Raw genomic sequence first — 22854 nt, 5'->3', positions numbered from 1 at the left:
ATCTATTCCAGTAAGGATTTCTGTAATATGCAGAATGATAAATATATTCATGAAAAGGTTTATCAAACTGATTCCTAAATGATTCAGTAGCATAAAAGTTTCTATTTTCATCTTTTCATGCACACTCGTTGAATATATTGCGAAATGAGGATTAGGTAATGCGAAAAAATATCAAGTCCACATTACCAAGTAATGGTGCAACATTTTCGTTCAATGTACAGGAATAAATACTTCAGAAGTTTACTATAAGACCAAAGTTTAGGTATTCCAGTGAAGTCATTAGATTTGAAACTCGCGCTCACAAGATGGCGGCGGACGGTTCCATTCTGACGTTTTCCCAAGGTATGAAATCTGTTCGCAAAAAAGTTGTTTTTCTTGTTGAAGGAATCTTTAAACGATCTAATTTTCTATGATTTTCATGTATTTTATTTTCTTTTACAAACAATTACATTGATTATTTAAATATTTGAATATATTCAACAAGTGATTTTAGTACAAGCTTTGTCCGCCAGGAGTCGGGTCCTTGATGTTTGTGTTTTTGTGATTTCATCAGTTTCAGTTTCTTGTAGTTGGTCTTGGTGTTGGTGAGATGTATTGTAAATGATGTATCTTTGTTGTTTATTAGCAGGAATTTAGTTAATTCTATTGTTTTTCAACAATGTGTATAGCATTTAAAAGATAATACGTGAAATCATCCATGGCTCAAAGTGGATTATTCAGTGATAAGCTTCCAGATTTCTCTAAATACTTGTGTCTGTGCATCAAACAACCCAACTACGTACGTCTCTTTTGTAGAAAAAAAATTACCGTCGGCTATTAAATTGTAATTAAGTTTAGTCGCTCCTTCTTCACAACAAATACTACTAGTTTTATTGTGTCAAAGTTTGTCAAGATTGTATCAAATCTTATCTCGAAATCCACGTTTTACAAATTCTGTGCATTGTGTGACTGGTTGATTACTACAGCTTCAAGTGTTTAACCGTAAGTAAAATAATGATTCTTCTCTAGAATTAATCTACTTATTATAAGTTCTCACAAAATCATCCCCAAAAACATGGATTTTCACAAATTTCCACCCAAAACATACCCATTTCTATTAATAGACAGAATTTGGCAAACTGTTTTGCAAATCATTGAGTACGTACACAAACGACATTCTATTCATAGTATACTATCTAAGATAAGATAAATAAATATTGTAAGAGTATTTATCAATGAAACGTTCCATGTTTAATAACGTTGTTATCAGTTTATTTTTACAAAAATAACCTATTTCCAAAGATTGTTTAATTACTGCGTACTGTTTTGTTTAGCTGGGACGATTTTTATCTAAGATTTTAGGTTATATTTTTGTTCGGTATGTTGAGAGTTATGTCTGTCTCCTATTATTGTAAGCCTGCAACCACTCATAATTATGTTAATTTCACTTGAAATATTTCAATATATTTTAAAAAATATTGAGTCATCTATTGATCGGTGTTATTTTTAGGTCTGTTGACCTTGTATGATAGGCTACATGATTTATTTTTATCTCAGTAGTTTGAAGGAACGGTAGCCTTGTTGTAACTTGGAGATTCAGTGATCATACCAGATGATTCATCCTCTTGAGTCTCGACCTTCCAATATTATTTTATCCACTACAGTGAGGTCCACGTTATAATGGCAGTATTTGATAAACATTAGTGTTGCTATTCTTGTCTATCATTCGACAAAGCAGGTAACGCTATCTTTCTATAGCTCTGCAACGTTGCCAGATCACTTTTAAAAAATGTAGTAAAATAATAAGTCAACAAAATATTTAGTTCCAATTATACTAGTAGTTCTGTGAACAGTAGACCTCACGCAGTAGGCCTATTCTCATCCACAAGTCCTGATTGGAACTATAGACTTTATGGAAATACAGCAATAGACTGGCTTCTCCACACGTCTGTGTAATCACTTGTCAGCTGATTTATGATGAATAATTCTAGTCTAATTTTTACTCTAATATTGGCGTATAAAGGAGGCTCCTTTTTCCTTTTATATTATCCTTGAGATGCAAAATTTCAAAAAAAAAACTTGTATATTCGTAGACGTGCAATAAAAAAAGGAACATACTTGTCAAATTTCATGAAAATTTATTACCGCGTTTCGCCGTAAATGCGCAACATATAAACATTAAGAGAAATGCCAAACCGTCGACTTGAATCTTAGATCTCACTTCGCTCGGTCAAAAAATGTATTATATGATCATCTATAATATAATAAAGTAAAGAATTTGCTTATACACATACGGAATAGGGAATTCATGAATGACGCATCATCACGTCTCAACTACTCAACCGATTAACTTGAAATTTTGCATATTATATATTCTTAATTTACCGAGGATGGTTAGGCTATAGGCCTATTTTAAATTCTGCAACATTTCAGCACGTCAAGTTTTCAGTTTGTCAAGTTTTTAATAATTAGACTCTAGTCCTTGTGGAGCATGGGCTAGTTAAAAGATAAATTCCCTTAACCAATAAAATATAATTGATTATTTAGAACAAGAATGAACAGTTGATATTACATTAGATATAGGCCTACATGGTTTGTAGAATTTATTCTAAGTTGGGAAGTTTTGTATCAAAATATGGTGTTGTGTATCAAGTTGAGATTATACTGTATCATTTGTGATGATAGTGTATCATATTGTGTTGATAACACCGGTATCAGATAACCTCTATAGAAGGCGGTGACAAGGCAGAGAATCGGTTTTGCTATCTCTCTCCACTACCATTATAACGTGGACCTCACTATAGCCTTGTTGTGCCTTGGAGGTAACATACAATAATATCGAGACACCGAGCTTTGCTTGTTATTTTTATTTATTGATAAACAGAACACAATTCTCTAAAATGATCGTGTTTATATTTTACAGCTGGCTATACGTCATCTTATGAATTTCGGGGATGCGATATTTTGATTTTTCACATACTCACTCGCTCACTCACGTTTTTACTAGCAACAGCTGTCTCAGTCAAGGATGAATTATCCTTTTAATGTCGTTCAGTGAGTTTTCCTAAGGATGAGACCTAGTGCAATCGAATTTTTACATCATAAACCTACTATGTTCCAAATTTCGTGAAAATCGTTAGAGCCGTTTTCGAGATCCGTTAAACATAAATAACCAGATATCAAAATTTAAATATCGGGGCACCGAGCTTTGCTCGTTATTTATTCATAAAAGTATTGATAAACAGAACAAAATTCTTTAAAATGATTGGGGAAGTACTAACAGGCACAGCCCAAAACTGTTTCATCCCCGAATTTTGATTTATACACTATAAATAGTCTAGAAAGTAGGTTATGTTCCATACCCTTGAATTCAGGTTCAATTTTCAGTCCAAACATTTGACAACAAAAAAGTTCTAATTTAGATTGTTTACATACCAAATTGGATAACAAAATAACACTCACTAATCACTTGAAATAGTCAAATAATCATTAACTTTGAACTTTTTAATTAATTTAATTTAATTAATTAATTTAATTTTTAATTATAATATACTCTAGCTTGGAATGATTATCATGTCATGTCAACAAAACAGATTATTTTGATCAAGTCGATTAAAATTTCTATATAATATTTCCCGCTGATTGATTACACAGCTGGAAATAATAAAATGCTGTTTCTCTCCCACACCCACATCTTCTGTTTCGACAGACGTCGAAATTATCATCTATTTTTCCAAGAATGAATATTTATTATCCTTTTAATGTCGTTCAGCGAGTTCTCCTAGGGATGAGACCTAGTGCAATTGAATTTTTATACCACAAACCTACTATGTTGCAAAATTCGTGAAAATCGTTAGAGCCGTCTTCGAGATCCGTTAAACATAAATAACCAGATATAAAAATATATACAGAAATTGTTCGCTTAATTGACCGAACGTAGTGAGGTCTATGGTTCAACTCGATATGTTTTTGCCTGTCTGTATGTAACGCGATTACGGCCAAACTCTTTGATAGAATTCGATGAGATTTGGCAGGAATATTCCTTTTTCAACTGCGCGTCGATGTATACACAAGGTTTTTGGAAATTTTGCATTTTAAGGATAATATAAAAGGAAAAAGGAGCCTCCTTCATACGCCAATATTAGAGTAAAAATCAGACTATAGAATTATTCATCATTAATCAGCTGTCTAGTGGACTATAATACTACCCGTTCAAAAACATAGAACTTCTTGAAAATTGTATCTTTCCATCAACGTTGTAGACAGTTGCAGCCAGACCTGATAACAGCGCTCACACTCACATTCCGGGACGACACGTCACGGTAAGATAGGACAGAAAGCTCTATATTTATTTAGGATTTTTTCTAGACATTTTAAATTGATAAATCATTTATTAATTTTTGGGAAAACATAACAACAGGTCAATGTAACTTACTGAGCGCGAGGTCTACTGTTCACAGAACTACTAGTAGTTTTTAAGAGTAAATTATGATTCAACTGTGGATTGTGATTCAACTGAATCAACTAGAACAGGTGACATCAGATACTTGTGGATGAGAAAACTGCGTGAGGTCTACTGTTCACAGAACTACTAGTATAATAGGATGATTCATTCTCCCGGCCTTCTTATTATGTCATCAACTACTGGAACATATTATTACGTACACATTTTTAAATTTTGAGCAGCCGGTTTATGATTTGGATTATTTATTTTTACAAATCTCTTTCAACATTCATTGATCAAACCACTGGAAGTAGGCCTTAGTAGTGTTATAGACTAAACTTATTTCCTGACTGATTGTTCAGAGCTGGCCGAACTATTATTATCTCACTATTGTTTGGACTATTTATAGACCCGGAAATTGAGGTTGAATGCTAGTCTATTTGTGTTATGAAATAATACTGGTGGGTTAGTTTTAACACTAATATTATTGGAAAATTATATTCTTCATAGTAATAATCTACCAAATATAGTAACAGTTTAAATGTAGTGTGTTAGTGTTAGAATACATTTATTGATAACAATTATTATCTCATATTTATTTATAAATTTACGAGAATCGAATGTTTGGGAGTGAATCACTATAGTATTAATATTTTATTTATAACTAGCAGCAGGTAACCCGTGCTTCGCAAGGGTGAATTCTAAAACTTGACAAACTGAAATCTTGAAGAATTTAAAGTAGGCCTGTAACCATCCACGGTAAAATACTATTATATTAAGCCAGCAATTTCTGTATTTTTATATCTGTTTATTTATGTTCAACGGATCTCGAAAACGGCTCTAACGATTTTCACGAAATTTGGAACATAGTAGGTTTCTGGTTTATGATATAAAAATTCGATTGCACTAGGTATCATCCTTGGGAAAACTCGCTGAAGGACATTAAAAGGATAATAATTCATCCTTGGCTGAAACAGCTGAGACAATCGTTGTCTGTGGATAGTAAAAAGTGAGCGAGTGATTCTGTGGAAAATCAAAATATCGCATCCCCGAAATTCATAATCTGACGTATAGCCAGCTGTGAAATATAAACATGATCATTTGAGAGAAATGTGTTCTGTTTATCTTCTATATATATAAAAGCGAAATGGCACTCACTCACTGACTGACTGACTCACTCACTCACTCGCAGAACTAAAAATCTACCGGACCAAAAACGTTCAAATTTCGTTCAGTTTGCCCTTTAGAGGCGCACTAAGAAATCTTTTGGCAATATTTCAACTCTAAGGGTGGTTTTTAAGGGTTTAAAGTTCGTCTCTTAGCATGTATTTTCTTCTTATTCTCTTAATTATAATTGAAAAATGTCCATACCATATGTTACTATAGAACTATTAATCTAGAGAGAGTAACTCTTCGAAACAGTTGTTAACTGGTAACTAAATTGATAATTTTGTCAGGTTGACATTAAATTTAGTTGACTTTGTTAGGTTGGCACCAAGTTGAAGATTGAAATCCATTGATCGCGGAAAAATTGATTGGGCACTGCTACTTCAATCAGAGCTATCCCTGGGAATTCATTCATTCATTTTTATTCATTCATTTTATTATTAAAATACTAAAAATTGGAAAAAAATTTGGAATATGGAATACTAAAAAAAATGGAATATTATATTACTAGCCGTCAAACTCGCTTCGCTCGCCATATCCGTTTAGCCAGGCGTTTAGTATGGACCCCCGACTGGATCGTCCTAACATAATATGATAAAAATGCTCAAATGAAAAATACAGGCGAGCAAAGCGAGCCTGCTGATCTCATTCTTGGACGATCCAGTCGGGGGTCTAGACGGATATGGCGAGCGCAGCGAGCCTGACGGCTAGTTTATTTATAACCAGCAGCAGGTAACCCGTGCTTCGCAAGGGTAATTTTAAAACTTGACAACCTGAAAAATTGACTGAATGGAATCTTGATGAGTTAGAAATAGGTCTAGAACCATCTCGGTTAATTAAGAATTACAAAATTTCATGTTAATCAGTCCAGTAGTTCAGACGTGATGAAGAGTCAAACATAAATTTACTATCCCGTATGTGTATGACCCAGTTTTTTAATTTATTATAGTAAAGATAAGTTCTTCAAATTGGTGATAACCTAACGAAGTGACAGAACTCAAATCTTGTTAGAAACCGTTCTTAACTTAATGTCAAGCTGACAAAATTGGACTGGTTATTTAATTGATTGATATCGAGTGACCTGGCTGGCTCAGGTCTGGTGTCAGAGTTTTCAGGTCGCAACTGATCAATTTCAGGGCCTCTGACATGACCTAACGACTGCTTTTCAGGCAGCTGGGACCGACGGCTTATTTAATTAACCATCTGTTCCGAAGAGGTGGTCTCTCTAGATTTTAGTTCTATGTTAACATAAATTAATGGTATGTATTTATGTTCCATGAATGAAATTTGAATATCAATATTCTGAAAAATCTAGAACCACAATTGAAATTTGGGCTTCGAAGTGCAAGACATTGATATTTTTAGAATCTATGTGCAAAACTTGGAGATCTAAATCATTCCCGTTTTTCCTGTATGCAATCCACAAGTTGACATGTTTTGATGCGAACAAACGAACACACGAATAAACACAACCCTACTCTCTCTTATTATATAGATTTCATGCCGTTTGCCTAACTCACTTGTTTTGTTATTCCATAGCTGGTGAATTTCCCTTATTTATATGATATAATAAAGCCATAGAGAAACAATAGCATAAGTTGATATCCCATGGTATAGGGCGTTTATGTCGCAACTTTTACTGTTATCTCAAGCTGATAGTCCACGTAGTTCTTTCCTGTAAAGCTTTATGACGCTGGTAGTCTCTCATATTGTGCCGTTCATACACTCTTACCCGGTCAAAACAGTAAAAATCGACAATGATCGACAGTAATCGGCTTGGGATAACAGTAAAAGTTGCGACATAAATGCCCTATACCATGGGATATCTACTTACGCTATTGTTTCTCTATGATAAAGCATAGAGTAAAGAAAACTATATTATTTCTGTCATCAGATTTCAAATTATTTCTGTCATCTCTGAATAAAGGAAAGAATCGGCTTATACAAGTAGGGGATGAGAAATTCACGGATGACGCATCATCACGTCTCAACTGATTAAATTGAAATTTGCATATTGATTCTCAATTAGCCGAGGATGGTTATAGGCCTATTTTAATTTCTTCTAGATTTCAGTACGTCAAGTTTCCAGTTTGCAGTTTTAAATAAGACTCTTTTGGGTGCCTACTAGTATCAAACTAGTAGTTCTGTGAACAGTAGACCTCACGCAGTATTTTCATCCACAAGTACCTGATTGAAACTATAGACCTCATGGAAATACAGCAATAGACTGGCTTCTTCACACATCTGTGTAATCACTTGTCAGCTGATTTATGATGAATAATTCTATAGTCTGAATTTTACTCTAATATTGGCGTATGAAGGAGGCTCCTTTTTCCTTTTATATTATCCTTGAAATGCAAAATTTCCAAAAACCTTGTATATACTTCGACGAGCAATTAAAAAAGGAACATACCTGTCAAATTTCATGAAAATCTATTACCGTGTTTCACCGTAAAAGCGCAACATTTAAACATTAAGAGAAATGCCAAATCGTTGACTTGAATCTTAGGCCTCACTTCGCTCGGTCAACAAATTTAAATCTCGCAGATCTGAGGCACTCCCTTCAGCACAACCGGCCAAAAGACAAAGAACTTTTATAAGCACACAATTCTGCTTCGAATTCAACCGGTACTTTTCTAAAAATAGCCGAATTCTACAGTTTCGGAATCGAAATAGACGCAATGTTTTATTTATTTAGGCTGAAGCGATGCGCGCTCACATCTAATTATCGGCGAATAGAATTCTCCAGAAGGTTTTTGAGCTATTTCTGGCGCCGAATTCAAATTATAGCCACACACTAGATTGAATTTAAATTGTAAATAGAGGCGCCTATTCAGTATGAATGCAGTGTTGGGAAAGCTAAAAATAATGCTAGTGAAAAGCGAGGTTATTTGCTTCAATGTGTGTATGCGTTCATGTATTCTGGGGCACGTGTGATGGGTAGAGGAAGAAGAGGAGGAGGAGGAGGAGGAGGAGAAGATGCCGAAGAGAGAAAAGTGTAAAAGAGAGTGAAGGAGGATGAGGTGTTGGAGGAAGAGGAGAGAAGAGTAGGAGGAGGTGAAGAGATTGGAGTAAGAGAAGAATAAGTAGGAGGAGTTGGTGGTGAGTTGGAGGACGAGGAGAAGAAGAAGAAGGAGGAGGAGGAGGAGAAGAGATTGGAGTAGAAGCAGAAGAAATCACAAGAAGATAAACTGAAAATGGGAATCAGAGGAACTAAAATGTAAAGCTGAAGAAATGAAATGAAATGAGGGAATGGACTAAAAGATTCAAATTGTACCATTATTTTAACGAGTATTATGTTTTATTAATAGCTAATAATATGTAATATCTGCTACTCTATGGATATCAGTGAAATTTCTAGAACATCAAATAGTAATATTAACATGCAAGTTTTAGCGTAGTTTCCTTATTACTGACATCATTCTATTACCATAGAAATATGTGAGCTCATATCCTAACGATCATTCATATAGGGCCTAGTGAGGTCTACGTTATAATGGCAGTGTTGAAAGATAGCAGAACAACGTTGCCGATCCTCTGTCTTCTATAAACGGTAGCTGATACAGGTTTATTGATGTAATATTAACTGTTCATTCTCGTTTAAAATAATCAATTATATTTTATTAAGCAACAAATTTATAATTCTCAATAATTTCATAATTAAGATAAAATATTTTGTTAATTAATCATCAATTCGACATTGTTGAAAAACGATCTAGCAACAGAGCAAAGCGAGAAAGAGATAGCGCTATCCGTTTTGTTGAATGATAGACAAGGATAGCAATACCATTGCTAATCAAACACTGCCATTATAACGTGGACCTCAGTATAAATATATGTGTAACTGTAAACTACCGAAATTGTGATATTATTCTTCAAATAATTATATAGATTAGAGTATTCTTGGAAGTACTAGATGATTCTAAACGTTTCCTGCGGTTATTAGAAATTTTCCTGCTCTCTAATCTTTTCAAATTAAATAACACTATAATGAGATTCAAGTTATAAAATCAGGCCAATGATAGGACGGCGTAGTTGCCAATTTACTGTTACCACGGCCTTGTATAGTAGCATAGAGAAAATGTAGCATAAGAAGATATTCCATGGTTTGTAGAATTCATTCAAAGTTTAGAAGTTTTGTATCAAATTATTGTGTTTTGTATCAAGTTGAGATGATACTGTATCATTTGTGGTGATACAGTATCATTTGTGAGATGATATTGTATTAGTTGTGGTGATACTGTATCATTTATGGTGATAGCATAGAGAAAAGATAGCATAAGAAGATATTCCATGCCTTGTTGAATTCATTCAAAGTTTGGATGTATTGTGTCAAATCATGGTGTTGTGTATCGAGTTGAGATGATACTGTATCGTTTGTGGTGATACAGTATCATTTGTGAGATGATATTGTATCATCATGCTGTGGTGATACTGTATCATTTTTTGTGATAGCATAGGGAAAAGATAGCATAAGAAGGTATGACATGGTTTGTAGAATTCATTCAAAGTTTAGAAGTTTTGTATCAAATTATTGTGTTGTGTATCAAGTTGAGATGATAATGTATCATTTGTGGTGATACAGTATCATTTGTGAGATGATATTATATTAGTTGTGGTGATACTGTATATCATTTATGGTGATAGCATAGAGAAAAGATAGCATAAGAAGATATACCATGGTTTGTAGAATTCATTCAAAGTTGGGAGGTTCTGTATCAAATTATGGCGTTGTGTATCAAGTTGAGATGATAATGTATCATTTGTGGTGATACTGTATCATTTGTGAGATGATATTGTATTATTTGTGGTGATACTGTATCATTTTTTGTGATAGCATAGAGAAAAGATAGCATAAGAAGATATACCATGGTTTGTAGAATTCATTCAAAGTTTGGATGTATTGTATCAAATTATGGTGTTGTGTATCGAGTTGAAATGATACTGTATCATCTTGCGGTGATAACATATAGAAAAGATAGCATAAGAACATAAGAAGATATCCCATACTTTGTAGAATTCATTCAAAGTTTGGAAGTCTTGTATCAAATCATGGTGTTGTGTATCAAGTTGAAATGATACTGTATCATCTTGCGGTGATAACATGGAGAAAAGATAGCATAAGAACATAAGAAGATATCCCATACTTTGTAGAATTCATTCAAAGTTTGGAAGTCTTGTATCAAATCATGGTGTTGTGTATCAAGTTGAAATGATACTGTATCATCTTGCGGTGATAACATGGAGAAAAGATAGCATAAGAACATAAGAAGATCCTATACTTTGTAGAATTCATTCAAAGTTTGGAAGTTTTGTATCAAATCATGGCGTTGTGTATCAAGTTGAAATGATACTGTATCATCTTGCGGTGATAACATGGAGAAAAGATAGCATAAGAACATAAGAAGATATCCCATACGTTGTAGAATTCATTCAAAGTTTTGAGGTTCTGTATCAAATTATGATGTGTATCATTCATTCAATATCTTTTAAAAATAATAGAAAAATAGAAATCCTATTTGAAATAAGTAATTTCAATTGAAATAATTCTGAAAGAACCTTTCAATATTATTTATATCGGTACGAGTAGGTCTAACCTATACGTGTAGGCCAACTGAAGCATGGATGAAGTCTAGGATGGTTAGTTATCAACTTTCAAAATGTCATTTCAGGTATTTTAATTTGTGTATCTCATACGGTAATGTCTAAAAATTATTTCATTGTTTCAAAAATACATTTTAAATCAATTGAACGACTTGTGTACTCAAGTATTTTGATAGAATGAAGAAAAAAATGGCAGCTGAGAATATGGTTTGTTTAGTTTTGTACAGTCACTGTCAAAAGTAAATATGAAATATTCTGGCAAATAGACAACATTGCAAAGCGAGAGAGCGATAGTGCTATCTGTTTTGTTGTATGATAGAAAAGGACAGCAACAGTATTGTCAATCGTACACTGCCATTATAATGTGGACCACACTATAGTGAGCACAATACTTTAAATTTATTTATTTATTTATTTATTTAATCATTCAGAATAACACAAATTTACACTATCCACCTACTTGCCATGTCAGCATCGAACTATAAAACAAAATTCAATCTATTTGAGCTTTAAACAGACCCCTCCCCTTACCGTTAGATAAAAAATATCCCGTTTTCAGGAGAGAGAAAAAACCGTAAAATAGTCAATGAAATGAATTGACTAGGCAGACTCCAGCATGATAATTTGTAGACTGTAGACGGCTATTTCTGGCTAAAAAAATTAGATAACTTAATGAGGATATGACTAAGCTTACTTGTGGCTTTGAAAGCTCTAATTTGTGGCATTTGGAACAATATTTCCCAGTTACTGCAGTTTTGTATTGTGATATTCACGGTATAAAGCCAGCAATTCATAAACATTGGTTTGCTTCTTTATTGATATCCTTGTCTGTCATCAGAAAAAGCACACGGCTTTATCCTTCTCCAACCCCGCACCGTTGCCAAATCGATTGCAAACTAGTAGTTCTGTGAACAGTAGACCTCACGCAGTATTCTCATCCACAAGTACCTGATTGAAACTATAGACCTTATGGAAATACAGCAATAGACTGGCTTCTCCACACATCTGTGTAATCACTTGTCAGCTGATTTATGATGAATAATCTCCTATCTTTCTCCACTGCCGTTATAACGTGGACCTCATTAAAGTTGATTTCAACGAAAAAATCGTCAATACTATAGTGTGGTCCACGTTATAATGTCAGTGGATAAAGATAGAAGAATAGCGATGCCGATTCTCTGCATTAATTAATTATATTTCTACACTGTAAAAACATAATTGGCATTGTTGTGGACCTAGAAAAGGATAGTACTATCCTTGCTAAAGCTAATCACTGGCTTTGTCGAATGATAGACAAGGATAGCCAACCAAAAGTTGATCAAATACTGTCATTATAACATGGACCTCACTATAGTGAAGCCCTCGGGTTGGAGAACTCGCTCAAAATGCCGCTGATATTCTGTCAAATGTTCTATTGAAAGCAGTGGAAAGTCCAGAAAAATAGTTAGTCAGGTGCGGTTGCACAAAAACCTGTTAACCTCTAACAGTGATTAAATGATGGGAGAACCAGAGTAGCCTCCACTGAATAGTTGTCGCGGCATTTAATAACAGTTAAAATTCAAAATGCTTTTGTGCAACCGGACGTTAAAGTTGACTCGAGTTATCAATTGTATGCATCATCATCTAGCCGACACCTGAATTGTCATTATTTAGTAGTTATGAATATTACCACGATTTTTATGTTCCCATACACTTTCAACGTTATCCTACTAGTAGTTCTGTGAACAGTAGACCTCACGCAGTATTCTCATCCACAAGTACCTGATTGAAACTATGAGCCTTATGGAAATACAGCAATAGACTGGCTTCTCCACACATCTGTGTAATTACTGTCAGGTGATTTATGATGAATATTAATTCTATAGTCTGATTTTTACTCTAATATTGGCGGATGAAGGAGGCTCCTTTTTCCTTTTCTATTATCCTTGAAATGCAAAATTTCCAAAAACCTTGTACATACGTACAATTAAAAAAGGAACATACCTGTCAAATTTCATGAAAATATATTACCGCGTTTCGCCGTAAATGCGCAACATATAAACATTTAAACATTAAGAGAAATTCCAAACCGTCTACTTGAATCTTAGACCTCACTTCGCTCGGTCAATTAGTTCCCCTATTAAAATTTCTGGTCAGAAACCATCCCCAATATTCACACAACATATTCCCAAAGTTTCATGCCGTTCTGTCAAGTAGTTTTCGATTCTAACAAACTAACAAACAAGAGGAGGATGCGATTTATAACTGCGCGAAGTCTACTGTTCACAGAACTACTAGAAGTTCCGTGAACAGTAGACCTCACGCACTATTCTCATCCACAAGTACCTGATTGAAACTATAGACCTTATGGAAATACAGCAATAGACTGGCTTCTCCACACATCTGTGTAATCACTTGTCAGATATGACAAGTTGTCTGACTAATCACATTGAGATATTGAATTGCATGCGTCATGGCATGCAATTTATAGTCAACTCGATAGCTGATTTATGATGAATAATTCTATAGTCTGATTTTTACTCTAATATTGGCGTATGAAGGAGGCTCCTTTTTCCTTCTATATTATTCTTGAAATGCAAAATTTCCAAAAACCTTGTATATATGTCGACGCGCAATTAAAAAAGGAACATACCTGTCAAATTTCATGAAAATCTATTACCGCGTTTCGCCGTAAATGCGCAACATATAAACATATAATCATTAAGAGAAATGCCAAACCGTCGTCTTGAATCTTGGACTTCACTTCGCTCGGTCAATTAAGCTAGCAATTTCTGTATAGCCAACTGTAAAATATAAACACGATCATTTTAGAGAATTGTGTTCTGTTTATCAATAAATAAAAATAACGAGTGAAGCTCGGTGCCCCGATATAAGGAGTGAATTTCGCCAATGTGACATATTATTTTTACGTCTCAGCTACTCAACTGATTAACTTGAAATTTTGCATATCCATTCTTAATCATCTACCGAGGATGGTTATATAGTGAGGTCCACGTTATAATGGCAGTGGAGAAAGATAGGGGAAGAATGTTGCCGAATCTGTCTTGTAAATGCCTCCTATAGGCGGTAGCTTTCCCCCACACACGGACCAATAGTCTATGTGGGGGAATATTTATTTCCTGAAAATATTTGTTATTGAATTGAGATGTAAATGTTTTATTGATGTATTTTTTTGATGGAAATAAATAAAAATTGAATTGAATTGATACAGAATTAATGTTATTTTAACTGTTCATTCTCGTTTAAAATAATCAATTATTGACCGAGCGAAGTGAGGTCTAAGATTCAAGTTGACAGTTTTGCATTTCTCGTTATGTTTAAATGTTTATATATATTTATGTTGCGTATTTACAGCGAAACGCAGCAATAGATTTACATGAAATTTGACAGGTATGTTCCTTTTTGAATTTCGTGTCGATATATATTTACGGTTTTTTTAATTTTGCATTTCAAGGATAATATAAAAGGAAAAAGGAGCCTCCTTCATACGCCAATATTAGAGTAAAAATCAGACTATAGAATTATTCATCATAAATCAGCTGTCTAGTGGACTATAATACTACCCGTACAAAAACATCGAACATCTTGAAAATGTATCTTTCCATGAACGTTGTAGACAGTTGCAGCCAGACCTGATAACAGCGCTCACACTCACATTCCGGGACGACACGTCACGGTACGATAGGACAGAAAGTTCTATGTTTGTTTGGAATTCATTTATTGCCAAAAAGAAAACAAACAGTAATTCACTCATACACATACATACACGAGCAAAAATAAAAATAATTTTTTCCAGACATTTTAAATTGATAAAATATTTATTAATCTTTGAGAAACTTACTGAGCGCGAGGTTTACTGTTCACAGAACTACTAGTAGTCTATTAAACAAGAAATTTTATGTTTCAATAATTTCATAATTAATCTACATAATTAAGATGCAATATTTTGTTAATCAATAAATAATTCTACATTGTTGAAAGACGATCTGGCAACAGAGCAAACCGAGAAAGAGGTAGTGCTTTCCGCTTTTTTGAATGATAGACAAGGATAGCAATATCATTGCTAATCAAACACTGCCATTATAACGTGGACCTCACTATGATCAAAACTAGCAGGTAACCCGTGCTTCGAACTAGGGTCTAGTTAAAAACTTGACAAACTGAAATCTTGGATAATTGAAAATAGGCCTATAACCATCCTCAGTTGATTGAGAATCTATATGCAAAATGTCAAGTTAATGAGTTGAGTAGTTGAGACGTGATGATGCGTCATTCGTGAATTTCCTATCCCCTACCTGTATAAGCCAATTCTTTCCTTTATTATATTACTAGCAGGTAACCCGAGCTCCGCAAGGGTTCATTTAAAAACTTGACAAACTGAAAACTTGAAGAATTTAAAATAGGCTTATAACCATCCTCGGTGAATTAAGAATCTATATGCAGAATATCAAGTTAATCAGTTGAGTAGTTGAGACGTGATGATGCGTCATTCGTGAATTTCCTATCCCCTACGTGTATAAGCCAATTTTTATATAATCTTTTCGGATTGAAATCAATATTCCTATGTCTCCATTCCTGTAAATAAATTGGTGCAGTAGATAAATCGGATGATTAGATACAGTTATTGAATTATCGAGACTCTATATTTCAAATGAAAATTACTTGAAATTGAACAATACATTAAAACAATGGTTTGTCTTTTTCAGATGACTTCCAAACCAAACTCTCCGTCTTATAATCTAGTGTAATGTGACGTCAGAGGGGCTTCTGAGCCCCCTCTTCTCTAGCCAAAGATCGACCAACTCGGAATTCGTCAATTTTTGGATATCTGCAAATTATCCAGCCGCCATTTTTGGATAAAATGTCGTCCGCCCATGAGACGTCCCAGGCGTCTAGTTCTCCTGTTGGTGAGTCGGCAATTTTGAATTTTCAGAATTATTGAAATTTGTAATTTTTGGCGGTTTATAAAATGTTTGATTCTTTCAAAGTTTGTAATATTGACATGAGAATGTTAGGGTGTTATAAGAATCATTTTGAAAAAATAGTTAGAAATCTTATGAACCAAATTTTATGATTTATAACATCTAAAAACTTTTGAAACTTTTCAGGATTTTTGAACACTCACTTCATATTGAGCTCCAACAATAATACAATCATAATTGGAAGTGTTTTTCTGGATCTATATTTTTCACTATAGTGAGGTCCACGTTATAATGGCAGTGTTTGATGAGCAATGGTATTGCTATCCTTGTCTCTCATTCAACGAAGCTGATAGCGCCATCTCTTTCTCGCTTTGTTCTGTTGCCAGATCGTCTTTTTTAACAATGTGGAATTAATAATTAATTCACAAAATATCTCATCTTAACTATGAATATTCATTATAAAATATTATTGAAAAATATAGTTTCTTGCTTAATAAAATATAATTGATTATTTTAAACGAGAATGAACAGTTAATATTACATCAATAAACCTGTATCAGCTACCGTCTATAGAAGGCATTGACAAGACAGTGAGGATCGGCAACGTTGTTCTCCTATCTTTCTCTACTGCCATTATAACGTGGCCCTCACTATAGGCTAATAGTATATCATTTTGGGAAAGAATTCATTGAACAAGGGTAGCAAGTTCTAGCTGATCACTAGAACCTCGAGTCGTTGTACGTTAGTGGGTTTGTTCATGTGTTTGTTCGACGACAACTCTCGATTGCTTTCATGAATAAACTTTAAATATTCAACACATATTCTTTTAACTATTATACAGATCGAGTTCGTTGGCCAATAAAATTGACTCACTATTTCGTCCTTTTTGATAATATAATTGACCGAGCGAAGTGAGTTCTAAGATTCAAGTCGTCGGTTTGGCATTTTTCTTAATGTTTAAATGTTTATATGTTGCGCATTTACGGCGAAACGCGGTAATAGATTTTCATGAAATTTGACAGGTATGTTCCTTTTTTAATTGCGCGTCGACGTATATACAAGGTTTTTTGGAAATTTTTATATTTCAAGGATATATCAAAGGAAAAAGGAGCCTCCTTCATACGCCAATATTAGAGTAAAAATCAGACTATAGAATTATTCATCATAAATCAGCTGACAAGTGATTACACAGATGTGTGGAGAAGCCAGTCTATTGCTGTATTTCCATAAGGTCTATAGTTTCAATCAGGTACTTGTGGATGAGAATACTTCGTGAGGTCTACTGTTCACAGAACTACTATTAGGATAACGTTGAAAGTGTATGGGAACATAAAAATCGTGGTAATATTCATAACTAAAAATAATGACAATTCAGGTGTCGACTAGATGATGATGCATACAATAATTGATAACTCGAGTCAACTTTAACGTCCGGTTGCACAAAAGCATTTTGAATTTTAACTGTTATTAAATGCCGCGATAACCATTCAGTGGAGGCTACTCTGGTTCTCCCGTCGTTTAATCACTGTTAGAAGTTAACAGGTTTTTGTGCAATCGCACCTGACTATTTTTCTTGACTTTCCACCGCTTCCAATAGAACAGCTGATAGAATATCAGCGGCATTTTGAGCGAGTTCTCCAACCCGAGGGCTTCACTATAGTGAGGTCCATGTTATAATGACAGTATTTGATCAACTTTGGTTTTACTATCCTTGTCTATCATTCGACAAAGCCGGTGGTACTATCCTTTTATAGGTCCACAACGATGCCAATTATGTTTTTTACAGTGTAGAAATATAATTAATTAATGCAGAGAATCGGCATCGCTATTCTTCTATCTTTATCCACTGACATTATAACGTGGACCTCACTATAGTATTGACGATTTTTTCCTTGAAATCAACTTTAGTGATTTCCACGTTATAATGGCAGTGGAGAAAGATAGGGGAACAATGTTGCCGATCCTCTGTCTTGTCTATGCCTTCTATAGACGGTAGCTGATACAGGTTTATTGATGTAATATTAACTGTTTATTCTCGTCTAAAATAGTCAATTATATTTTATTAAGCAAGCAACTATTTTTTTCAATAATATTTCATAATGAATATTCATAATTGAGATGAGATATTTTGTGAATTAATTATTAATTCTACATTGTTAAAAGCCAATCTGACACCAGAGCGAAGCGAGAAAGAGATAGCGCTATCCTCTTTGTTGAATGATAGACAAGGATAGCAATACCATTGCTAATCAAACACTGCCATTATAACGTGGACCTCACTATACCAAAATTCGTCTAGCCTTGAAGAAGATCATGTGCTCTCCATTTTCAAAATTTTGAACGGGTTATTCATGTATAGAAGCCATGTGGTCCCCAAATTTCTAATTTTTTTAAAGTCTGCGGAGCTTTTTTAGGGTTGATAATTTTTGTCTGCTCATTTTGCTCAGATCATTCCTCCAAGTACACCATACCCATGCTTTTAAACACTGCATTATAAATAGAATAAATTTTGACACATGTTTGAATAATTCTCTAGCTGAAGCAAACACTTATAAATGAGCGTCTAAATTAAAATGTTCCCACATATGGTGTGTGGTGTTATTCCTACAGTTTTTGCAATATTATGCAATGTTGGAGTTTTTACTGATATTCTTCCTCTTTATATGTTTCTTCTTCTTCCTTCCTCCTTCTTTCCTTCCTCATCCTCTCTCCCTCCTCAATTTTCAATTTTTTGTTTTTTTTTCTCCTAAATATTCATATTGATTGAAACTTTTACAATATTTCTATTAATAAATAAATCCTTAGTTTAAATAACGAAATTAACGTTTTGGTAGAGATTTAGTGGGGAGGATATTTTAATATTCTTTCCGAAGAATGGACATGATAATTCCAAAGCTCCACCAATTTATGTAGATGCATACATATAATTATTATCTATAGTTTTATATTAACAATTGCTTTTTATATCATATACAGTTCAATTAATTTTTTCTTAGTCTATATTATGTAAATTCATCTATAATTTTGCTGTATTGTAAGCTATTGTATATAAGTGTATAAGACTTATTTTTGGAACGTAAGGTCCTTACAATATAAGGATCCGACGCGAACAATTTCGATCAAAAGCGATTCAAGATGGCGGCTAAAAGGGCGAAAATGTTGTCAAAAACTGGGTTTTTCGCGATTTTCTCGAAAACGGCTACAACGATTTTGATTAGAGTTATACCTGAAATAGTCATCGATAAGATCTATTAACTGCCACAAATCACATATCTGTAAAAATTTCAGGAGCTCCGCCCCATCTATGCAAAGTTTGATTTTAGATTCTCAATTATCAGGCTTCAGATACAATCTGAGCAAAATAAATTTAGTAGAAAAGATTGAGCATGAGAATCTCTAAAATTAATGTTCAGTAACATTTTCACGTAAAATTAAAATAATCTCGAAATTCGAGAAAATGTGATTATCCAATTGCAAACTGTTGGCAACTGTCGATTCTATTAAATGATTCACTATGAAGAGATAGCAGACCTCGTGTGGCTCCAGCGTTATTGCCCTGTCACCAGCTGGCTCAAATCTTTGAATAGTAGACTTGAGATGCGCGGGAACACTAGCGTCAGGTGATCAATTTACATAACTGCAAGGAAAGTTGTGTGAGTGTATCACACCAGATTTTTACTCTTATATTGGCGTTTGAAGGAGGCTCCTTCCCTTTTATATTATCCTTGAAATGCAAAATTTCCAAAAACCTTGTATATACGTCGACGCGCAATTCAAAAAGGAACATACTGTCAAATGAAAATCTATTACCGCGTTTCGCCGTAAATGCGCAACATATAAACATTTAAACATTAAAAGAAATGCCAAACCGTCGACTTGAATCTTAGAGCTCACTTTGCTCGGTCAATTATCAAGGTGAAAGTTACCCTGGGCTACATATGGATAAATTAATATTTGAAACGTGGAGGTTTGAAACAGGGTGGAACTGTGGGGTGGTAGGGGTTGGTTTGAATCGACTCACAATATTATTTCTAGTGCAGAATGGAGAGCTTACAGCTTGGTGTTTTATTATAGCCAGCGCATGCGCAGTAGTTAGTTCTATTCTGGGACTGAGCTATAAATAGAACTTAACACCCCTACCTCTTACCCTACCATTGGTTTATATTCTCGACCCACGCGGTAAATGCTTAGTTGGGTAGGGGGTTGATTCTCCCCGACCCCTTTCTCTTACTGTTCTATGTTTTGTCTTTCTCTTATTCTATAATTATTTCTGTAATTATCTTCACTTATATTTTTCATTTATTTCATGCAATTATATTATTGAAACGATAGGGAGAGGAAAAAATAAGGTAACCTTGTGCTATTCCTCTCCCAAATTTAGATAAGGTTACACATAGTCCGAAATAGGTTAAGTCTTGTAGTTCTTCAATTCACAAAAATTTCAGTCCTCAAGTATTTATTTTGAGTTGTATTTTTTGCTTACACTCCTCTTAAAATTTATCTAACTCTATGCTTTCAGTTGTTCTCTGTCCTGTCTTTCTTTTACTCTACCGTTTCTGTTTCTTCTCTATTCCTATTTCCCTATTTTATTTCTATTTTCTTCACTTATACCATTTTGTGTTATTTTACTTACCCTCGTTTCTTACTCTTAAATTTCTGTTGTTCTCTTTTAAGTATCATTCTCTTACTCCATCATTTGTCTTACCTCTCAATCTTTCTTATACCATCTTTTTATTCTTTTCTCTCTTTTTCTTACTTTACCATTTCTGTTTCACCACCTTCTCCTGTACTATTTTGTGTTATTTTGCTTACTCCTCTATTCTTCTTCTTCTTCTTCATCATCATCATCATCATCATCATCTTCTTCATCATCTTGTTCTTCTTCTTCTCCTCCTCCTCCTTCTTCTTCTTCTTGTTCCAATTCCTCTTTTTTATCCTCCTCTTCTTTCTCCTTCTTCATCTTCTCCTTTCTCTTCCCCTCCTTCTTCTCCATCTCATCTTCCTCTCACTCCTACTTTCCTCCATTCTCTTCATCTTTCCCTCTTTCTGCCTGCCTTTTCTCATACTCCCCCTTCCTATGTATAACTCTTTCTCTCACTCTCTCTTTCTCTTTCTCATTCTCTTATCTCTTTCCTTTCTCTCCTTTTCTCTCTTTCTCCTTCTTTCTCTTTTACAGTTGTGTGGCAGAGAGGACTTGGAGTCCTAACTCCGCCCTTGAAAAAAAGGCAATGAATCAATCAAATCTCTCTCCCCCCATCTCTCTATCCATGTATCTATCACTGTCTCTCTCTATATTCTCGTGTGTTGATTGGGAGAATATTAAATTTATTAGAAGATAAGGATATTTATTTAAAAGATCTTTTGAATTTGTAATTGAAAGGATATTTAAGGATTTTTATACTTTCCCTATTTAAATCAAAAATCTATTAATATTGTTGGAGTGACAGCTATCTGAAATCAAGTGACTGATTCTGTCTTCGTTTCAGCACACGCACAAGCCTAGAGCTCATGTGGATATCATCCTCAGATAAAAATGTTTTTGTACTCCTTTTAGCGCTACCACCTGCTTACTGGTACTCTGTTTAGCCACGGCTCACTAGCGAACCTGGTGGCGGATTAGTGAAACAGCAGCGCCACCCTTCTGGTCATAATCGATAAATTGAATGTGCTTCTAAACTCCTCCTACCTTTCTACTCCTCCTCATCCTTCTCCTCATCCTCCTTCTCCTTCTCCTACTCTTACTCCTCCTCCTCCTACCTTTCAACTTCTCCTCCTCCTCTTCCTCCTTAACTGTTCCTTCTCCTTTTTTTTGTCCTTCTCTTTTTCTTCTCACCAAACTTGGTAGAGAGTTAGTGGGGAGGATATTTTGAATATTGTTTCCGAAGAATGGACATTGATATGTCCAAAGCTCCGCCAATTTATGTAGATGCATAACAATATCATAATTATCTATAGTTATTATATTACAAATTGCTTTTTCATATCATATACAGTTCAATAATTATTTTCTTAGTCTATATTATGTAAATTCATCGATAATGTTGCTGTCTTCTAAGTATTGTATATAAGTGTATAAGCAAGTATATATTGTAATTACATAAATTAAGTACTCAATCAATCAATCAATCAAACTTGTTTTTCTTCCTCTTCTTCTTTCTCCTCCTCCTCCTCTTCCTCATCCTTTTCTCCCTACTCCTCCATTTACCTCTTCCTTCTTCTCCTTTTTTTGTCTTCCCACTCTTCGTCCTTCTTTCCCTTCTTGTTTTTCTTTCTCTTCTTCTTCCCTTCTTTCACCTTCCTCTTCCTCCTCCTCCTCCTCCTCTCATCCTCCTCAGTCTCCTTCTTCCTCCTTTTACTCCTGCTATTCCTCATCCTTTCCCTTCTTCTTCTACTTCTTCTCCTCATCATCATCCTCTTCCTCCTGCTCCTCCTTCTCCTCATTTTCTTTCAACTTCTCTTTATATATATCATCAACATCTTCTTCTTTTCCTCTTCTTCTTCTTCTTCTTCCCCTGCACCTCGTTATCTACATGTTTTTCCTCTCTTTCTCCACCTCCACTTCTTCTTCTCCTACTTCTTCTCCTTTTCCTTCTCTTTTTCTCCTCCTTCTCTTACCTCGAACCTGAGACTCATCTGTGCATCACACTCGGCAATAAACCTGTTCACTTGTTTTGTTGACCGAGCGAAGTGAGGTCTAAGATTCAAGTCGACGGTTTGGCATTTCTCTTAATGTTTAAA

At 34.4% G+C, this 22854-nt stretch overlaps 1 protein-coding gene across 1 annotated transcript in view; it reads left to right on the top strand.

The window, feature by feature from the left end:
- The first annotated feature begins 560 nt into the window (after positions 1-560).
- The window catches only part of LOC111044755 (histone deacetylase 4), a 132283-nt gene continuing 109989 nt past the window's right edge, over positions 561-22854 (top strand). Inside the window, 2 exon segments of the mRNA XM_039440657.1 lie at positions 561-981; positions 15901-16101. Coding sequence (XP_039296591.1) covers positions 16056-16101 — 46 coding nt within the window. The 5' untranslated portion in view covers positions 561-981; positions 15901-16055.

Source organism: Nilaparvata lugens, chromosome 14 (assembly GCF_014356525.2).
Source record: "Nilaparvata lugens isolate BPH chromosome 14, ASM1435652v1, whole genome shotgun sequence".
NCBI classification, from domain to species: Eukaryota; Metazoa; Arthropoda; class Insecta; order Hemiptera; family Delphacidae; genus Nilaparvata; species Nilaparvata lugens.
The sequence above is the reverse complement of the archived record's forward strand: the minus strand, read 5'-3'. Positions and strand labels throughout refer to the sequence as shown.